Here is a 7,616-nt window from a genome sequence, read left to right on the forward strand (position 1 = left end):
TTCTCTTCTGACTCTCTGAACGATTTCATCCGGATGTTCATTCCTACCCACTATCCTTAATCTGGGTCTTACTTCCTCCATTTCCTGTTGAACGGGAACAGCTCTTTGATTCGAAGCCTCCAAATCTATTACTTGGTTCCCTTCGATTGCCGCTGTTCTTTGTGGGGCAACTACATTATTAGTGGTTGTCCTAGACGGAGGGACCACATCTTGAATACGTTCCATAATGGGTCCTTCTTCTCGATACAAGGGTTGTTTGTCCTTTCGTTTAGGGTACGAAACTCCCATGAAATCTGCCATTCGATTCATTTGAGATGACATCTTTTGGAAAATCTCCACATTCTCTCGATTCGTATTAGTAATATTTGTTGCTAGTGGATTCAAAATTGAAGCCAGTTCCTTGGCCAAGACCCCTAACATATCATGGTTGCTTGCATCCATTTCTTGTCGGAATGCTGCTTGATTACTTGTGGTAAAATTGGGTATTTGGGTAGAGAAGCCAGTATTTTGTGCACTTCGACCCACTGAACCAACATTTGGCGAAAACGTCGCATTATTAGTTGTAGCATATGTAGGTCCTGCCCCCCGTACGCCTGTTCCATATGGATATGGCATTCCGTATGGGTAGTTTGGCCTCCATTCGAATGCAGAGTTCGACTCTGGGTTGAATAAGTTATTTACAGCATTTGTCGAGAAAAGTGGTATCTCGTTTGCGCTTGTGGATGAAGGTGCGATAGTCGACACTGAAACTGGAATAGTTCCTGATGGTTCTGTATTATTCTCAGGTATAGCCTGGGAACTATCCGTGGGCCTCGATCCATTTGGACCCGGTGTATCCCGCGCTCCTTGAGTAGAAGTCGAAACATGCATAGAATTTGCCGCTCCTGATCCTGAGCCTTGTGGGGGATCTTGATCTCCCCCTGTACTGGTCGTGACGACCATTTTCTTGTTGTACCTTCGCTTGGGAATCGGTTGTGCACTGTTTGTTAATTTACCGTTCCTAAGGTTCATACAAGGTCTTGATATTGTCTAGACAAAATAAAACAATTGATTAAAAACAATCTGCTTGACACTGTCCCACTGGGCGTGCCAATATGTTTACGGTGATTTCCGGTAAACAACCGCTAGTCTTCCAAATTATAATAAATATGATTTGGTTACTCGCAGGATCGACTAGATTGATCCTAGGACATAGTCAAAAAGATTGTTATTTATGATGATTCGAACCATGTTTATGATTTTGCCTTGAAAATAAGAATTACTCAATCGAAACAATAAAGGTTAGTAGTCACTTGGTTATACACGTAAATATAACTTCAGCGAAAGGTAAGTCAAGATAAAACATAAGATAAAAATTGTAAAAGTGCAAGAATCTTAAAATGCAAAAAATGTTAAATACTTCAAAGATAAATAACATGAAAATAAAGAGTGCAGGAATGTAAATGGCAGGAAGTAAACGAAATGCAATAATATCGAAAGATACTTGAAAATAAAGGAAAATACACATGTATTAAAATGGTGGTGGTGTCATACGTACATTTCTCAGCGAACTCTTTCTCTTAACGCTTGATACTTGAGTAATATGTGAGTGATTTGTACAAAATGAACACACTGAATCCTAACATTAGAACCCTTATTTATACTAGTTTCGACCTTAACGGTCCTACGCTAATTTAATGCCACGTTTCTCATGAGAATCCCCGGAAAGCCATCTGTCTCTAGACAGTTATGCAAACTTCTTCGAATTTCAAATCTTCCCGCCTGAATCCTCCTTCGACGCGTGGCAATATAACTTAACATTAAAATACCATGGAAATACACTAAGCATCAGTACTTAACATATTTCGTAAAATTTTTCTAAGTCTCGAAGATATACACTCCTACTAGTTTCAGCATTCACTATCTTCGTTATGACTTAAAATTCTTCATTCTCGAAACATGGCCATCAGGAGCCATTTTATCTTCAAAGATGGTCATCAATAACCACCTCCTTCAAATTTCAGACCTTCGAAGGACATTTCTTCCTAAACGAAATCTTCAGCTAACAGAGATAGACTAGAATTCATGTTGGGACTCTTTTGAAACAAAGCCTGGAAGCATGAGAAGATTTCTCACCAACACGATGATATACAAGAGTTTCTTTTGCGCGTGCGTATAGCCCATGACTGGCCGAATGCCCTCATCATAATGCAGTTTCCAAGGCACGACTTATTCTTGTTTTAATCCATATCCATCCCTCTTCATCTTAATCCCTTCTTGTTTTTTATTGTTATTTTAAATGTGTTGCAAGTTTTTGGAGAATGATCTTCTATATCATTCTCTAACTTATTCTTAAACACCTAAATTTTTATTGACTGGTCTCGTTGTAGGGTGACTTCTATATAAGTTACTTGGTGATTGCTTAACATAGCGCTAAAATCGCCCTGTATCGGAAAATGATCATTTATGGCCCAAACCTATATTTGTAAGCCCAATGATGGTTGATTATTTGACAATTGGTTCAAGACATTTGGAAACTTATTGTGTAGAGGTTTTGATTCTATCAATCCTCTGATGAGTTTTCATTAATTTTGACCTAAGTTCATTATTCAATCATTATTGATCATTAACTTTGAGAATCAACTTCTAATCACTAATTACTAACTTCTAACTTTATTTTATGCTTCTTTTACTATTTTATACTTTATGTTACTATTCTTCATTCATTATCATGTTTATGTTTATGCTTATTTTACCTTTGTCCATTTGGACACATGTTTATGCTTATGCATATTTTTCCTTTATTCATTTGGACCTTTTATTTTGTTCCTAAAACACTAATAATAAACTTGAAACATAAAAAAACTCAATGTGGACTTGGACTTTGGTTACATACCCTAAGCTTGGAGGATGGACTATTGGACTAAGACTTTGATACCTTGGTTGTATTCTATTGATATTTTGGAAGTCAAACTCCAAGGAATTGGTTTGATTTTCTTTGTGTGCAGGTTACTGTAAGTTCCATATTTTGTCTAAATTCCTTGAGATTCATTCCAAGGCATTAGGGAATTCTTCTACATATAGCTGTTACTCTGCCTAATTTTCGTCCCAAATTCTTATGGTACATTTTCAAGACCTTGTACAAGTTGTGAATATGGAGATGTTATGTTCATCTGGTACTTGGTAATGTACTTGTTTGGTTGATTTTGATCCAAAATATTGGAAATCTACATTGACTTCTTCATGTCAAGTGTTGACTTCTTATTGGTTAGATTGTTCTTATCCTTAGCTTTTACTTTATGCTTTAGGATAGTCCCTTCATCTCCTCCCATCTTCTTAAATTTTCAAAATCTTCTCCATTTTTAAAAAATCTTATTATGTTTGCAAACTCTTTTAAAACTCTTTTGATAAAAACTTTCTTTTGCCCTTAGTGGCTCATCTTTCAAAGTTTATACATGAAACTATCGTTGTCGAAACTATTGCTGCCGAGAATCCAAATTTTCTAAGAATAGCCCTTCAAATATCTATAAATTGTTCAAACAAATACTATTGTTTATTGTATTTTAGCTTATTTAATTACACTGCTAAGTACCATTTACAAATACATTTTAATAAATAAAACTTATTTTAATATTAAATTAGTAAATATCAATACATCTAATTGAAGCTTAAGAAAAACACAAGAAAGGGGGTTTGAATTAGGTTTTCAATAATATTTCCCTTCTTTAAACATTTGCGCGAAAGCTTAAATCGTTGGTTTTTATCATAACCTTTTCAATTCTTATTTATCAGAAGCTTAATATTTCTCAAAAGCATTCCGCCTTCTTCGAAATTTAAGTCTTTTTATAGGTTCTAATAATTGAAGGGTAATAAACAGAAGTAAATAACACCCGATATATCCTGGTTCACTTGAGAAATTCTCAAGCTAGTCTAGTCCACCTGTCAAGGTGATTTTTCCTTATCCAAGGTCTTAATCCAGTATAACCAAACTGATTACACTTGCATAGGCAACCTCCGGTGAATCACAGTACAATGCACAAGCAACCACAAGTGACTAACAATCTTGCACGGGCAACTGTCGGTGACTAACAATCTTGCACAGGCAACCGACGATGACTAACAAGAAATGACACGTTCAGTGATCTCAATGGATATAACATTCATTTATCCATTTAGAGTTCTGACCTTCACTCGGTCTTCTAAGAGGATTTTAACAATGACTCACTGCCATTTTCTTCTTGAGCTTCTGACCTTCACCCGGTCTCTCAAGGTATCCTCAACATTTAGTTGATAAACTCGTATTTAAATGATTGTTTAACATAGTTTTGAGCAACAACCCCTATGTTAAAACAATTTACATGAAGAATCCTAACCTATAACACAATACGAGCAACAACTCTTGTGTTCATTACATTGTTCTACAAAGATGTATATAATAGTATGTTGGATAGCATCTTGTAGCAGTCTTCTTATTCATCTTCTTTGTTAAGAAAGTTCCGAGCAACAACTCCTTGCTTCTTTTGATTTCTTCGAAGATGTATATGATTGTAATTGATTAGCATCTTGTAAAATAATCTTCTTCATCTTCTGATCAACTTCTGCATATCAACTTAGGCATTAGCATAAACTAATTGGCCTAGTAGCATTTTGGATTGGCATGTGCTTCCTCTTTTCTTTTTGACATATGCTTCTCAACACCAGCTTCCAAGGATTGTCTTCCTTGTTCATATGTTTGTTCTTGTTAATCTGTGTTGGTTGAGTTCCCTTTCAAGCCAAACAACAATTAATAACTGCAACGATAACAACCATTATAGCATTATGAACATCAGCTAGAACATCAATAGTAATAACATCAGTAGCGATACCAATGGCATAAATGGCTACATCAGATGCATTTGAATCAATAGATGTGATATGAACAACATAGGCGTTGCCAATGTTTTCAACATTTGTTGGATGATTTGATCTTCTTTTTTATCTCTTCAAAAGAGACGTTGAAGGATAAGAAGATCCTTTTGATTTTCAACGGCTAGTTCCCAATGGACAGAATCAAGCAGAACTGTAGATAATACTTTCCTTTGTCTTCTAGCTTAATACGTTGTGAGTTGGTGGGAGACAGCTTCTATAAAATAGTACGCTCACTTAATTATAGTGGAGTCCGTAATGTACTGTCGTACTATTTTCTTTTTGACTAAGTTCTTTGATCTCATCTTCAAATAATGTACTTCTGGTTCTGAAGTAGTAAGCTTGGAAGAGATAAACTTGTTTTCATCTTTCTGATAGTGATTCTGATGTGTAGTTCAGAAACTCTTTGATGTGAAGTATATAATCATTATCTTGTGAGAGTCAGAGTCTTGTTTATTAGAACTTGACAACAACAACAAATCTTCTGAAATGCGATACCCGACTTCTGATCTGGAACGATCTTGTGATGCTAAGACTTGTCCAGATATTCGTTTCAGACTCCTTAGAATTAGAACATTGTTTTCCAGATATGTAGGCAATAGCCAATCTGAGAACAAGTTATTTCATTGTTGAAGGTACTTTTGATTCTTGGAAGTTTGTATCTGATTTTTACTTGATAGCTTATTTTTTATCTTCACTACACCCTTGAGTATGATATTTGTATTCATGGCTTGACCCTTGATGTATTCAGAATCTTTGACTTTGTCTTCAGAATTAGAAGCAGCAGCTTTTCTAATGAACAAATTCGCAGCTTCTGATCTTGACTTAAAAACTTGCTCTTGTATGTTAATTTCCGATCTTGGAATAGAAGCTCTAGCGGAATTCTTTCTTTTGATTACTTGTGACTTCTAAAGCAACGACTTATTTGAGAAGCACAAAGTAACTCCACTTCTGATGATCATTCAGCATTCTTCTAGAACTACTGATGTTTCTTCAGATTCGTCTGCAAATAAATTTTCTGAGTCGCCTTGCTTGTTTATGATGATTCTTCACGGACAACAATCCAGAATCTCTTAGAACACAACATCTGCACACTCAAGAAAACTATTAGAAACTAAATTGTTACATATAAAATATATGTATTGTTATCGTCCAAACATAGAGACGTATTGCATAAACAAATCTTGTTCTTACACTAATTTTAAAAGAATTTAATTGAAATGCACTGACAGTGTACATAAGTTTTACACCGTCAATAATCTCTTTTTAAAAAAAAACTATCTACAAATTAAATGACATGGAAGAATTAGAAAAATATTAAGAATAAGAGTAGGCACGGAATATTTGTAGAGAAACCTCTTCTATCTTTTCCTTCGAAGAAGAAACCTCACTGACACACGAGTTCTGAGAAAACCAGAGAACAAAATCTCTGATATTTTCCCGAAATGCAAGAAGTTCACATAATGAGATCCCACAACAACCAGAATCTTCATCAAAATCATAATCATGCTTTGAAGTGTCCTCGTTGTGATTCCGTTAACACAAAGTTCTGTTACTACAACAACTACAACCTCTCTCAGCCTCGTCATTTCTGTAAAAGCTGCCGCCGTTACTGGACCAAAGGTGGCGTCCTCCGTAAAGTCCCCGTCGGCGGCGGTTCCCGCAAATCAAAGCACTCCAAAAACTCTAAGACGGTTTCATCTTCCTCCACCACCATCGCTCCAGCAGCAACAACACCACAGGAGGCGGACGAGTACAAGTCCAACAGTGAAAGCTCCGCCTTTACGACCACCGCCACTGAGGCGATAGCTATAGCGAAGACTCCGATATCAAACGCTACTAATGAACAAGTTAATAACTTCACGGGCCTTATCACTCGAAGTTCAAAAAACGATGTGTTTATGCTTAGGAACAATATCATCGATGCGTCGTCGTTTAGGTTTGGTGTGAATCATCATCATCAACATCAACAGCAATACGGGAATGATCAGGTACAGCGTGAAGATTCATCGGGTTTTTGTCAGTTGCAGCAACAGAGCAGTCATCAACGGTTGTCGTTGCTCAATCAGCAGCAGTTATCAAATGGATTTGGATCGTTGGATTGGCAAGGTAATTGTTTGTTTGATGTTCCTAACACCGTTGATGAGTCATACTGGACATATTCACATTGGTCTGATCATCATTTCAATCACTCTTCTTATCTTTTTCATCTTCCATGAATAAGCCTCAACAAACTTCTACTCTTTTTTTTATTATCAAATACTTGGTCTTTTGCTTGAAAGCATTTTGTATAATTATTACAAGATATAAAGAGTTGTATAATGTAATCTTCTTTGTTTTTGTGTTGATTATGCTTTCATGTTAAAGGGATGTTTGCACAACTAGTGTATGTGTTGCTTTGCCTCATATTAATTTTGTTATTTTAGATAAGGCCTTTTTTTTTTTTTTTTTTGAGTGGTTTTCATAGATTAAATGATACACACATTTCAATTTCAATGCATTCGGTTGAAGTTCATATGAATTCAATATAATTAATAAATATATGTCGAGTAAAATATGGTTTGGAGAAAAATAATCTGTACATAGAGTTTTGATAATAACAATATCCTTTCGTCTATAACGAGTTATAAATCAAAGTTAATATTTCATATTTATTAACAAAATTCAAATTTTTGTGTTTTTTAGTATGCTTTATGAAAGAATGCAAAATGAATTTTAATTGATGCTTGTTG

General features: G+C 35.4%; 1 protein-coding gene across 1 annotated transcript; it reads left to right on the plus strand.

The window, feature by feature from the left end:
• The first annotated feature begins 6,200 nt into the window (after window positions 1-6,200).
• Window positions 6,201-7,311, plus strand: LOC131624227 (dof zinc finger protein DOF5.4-like). The gene has a single exon (XM_058895182.1). The coding sequence runs from the start codon at window positions 6,330-6,332 to the stop codon at window positions 7,101-7,103; it is 774 nt and encodes a 257-aa protein (XP_058751165.1). The 5' UTR covers window positions 6,201-6,329; the 3' UTR covers window positions 7,104-7,311.
• Window positions 7,312-7,616: the final 305 nt, after the last annotated feature.

Source organism: Vicia villosa, unplaced genomic scaffold (assembly GCF_029867415.1).
Source record: "Vicia villosa cultivar HV-30 ecotype Madison, WI unplaced genomic scaffold, Vvil1.0 ctg.000109F_1_1, whole genome shotgun sequence".
Classification (NCBI taxonomy): Eukaryota; Viridiplantae; Streptophyta; class Magnoliopsida; order Fabales; family Fabaceae; genus Vicia; species Vicia villosa.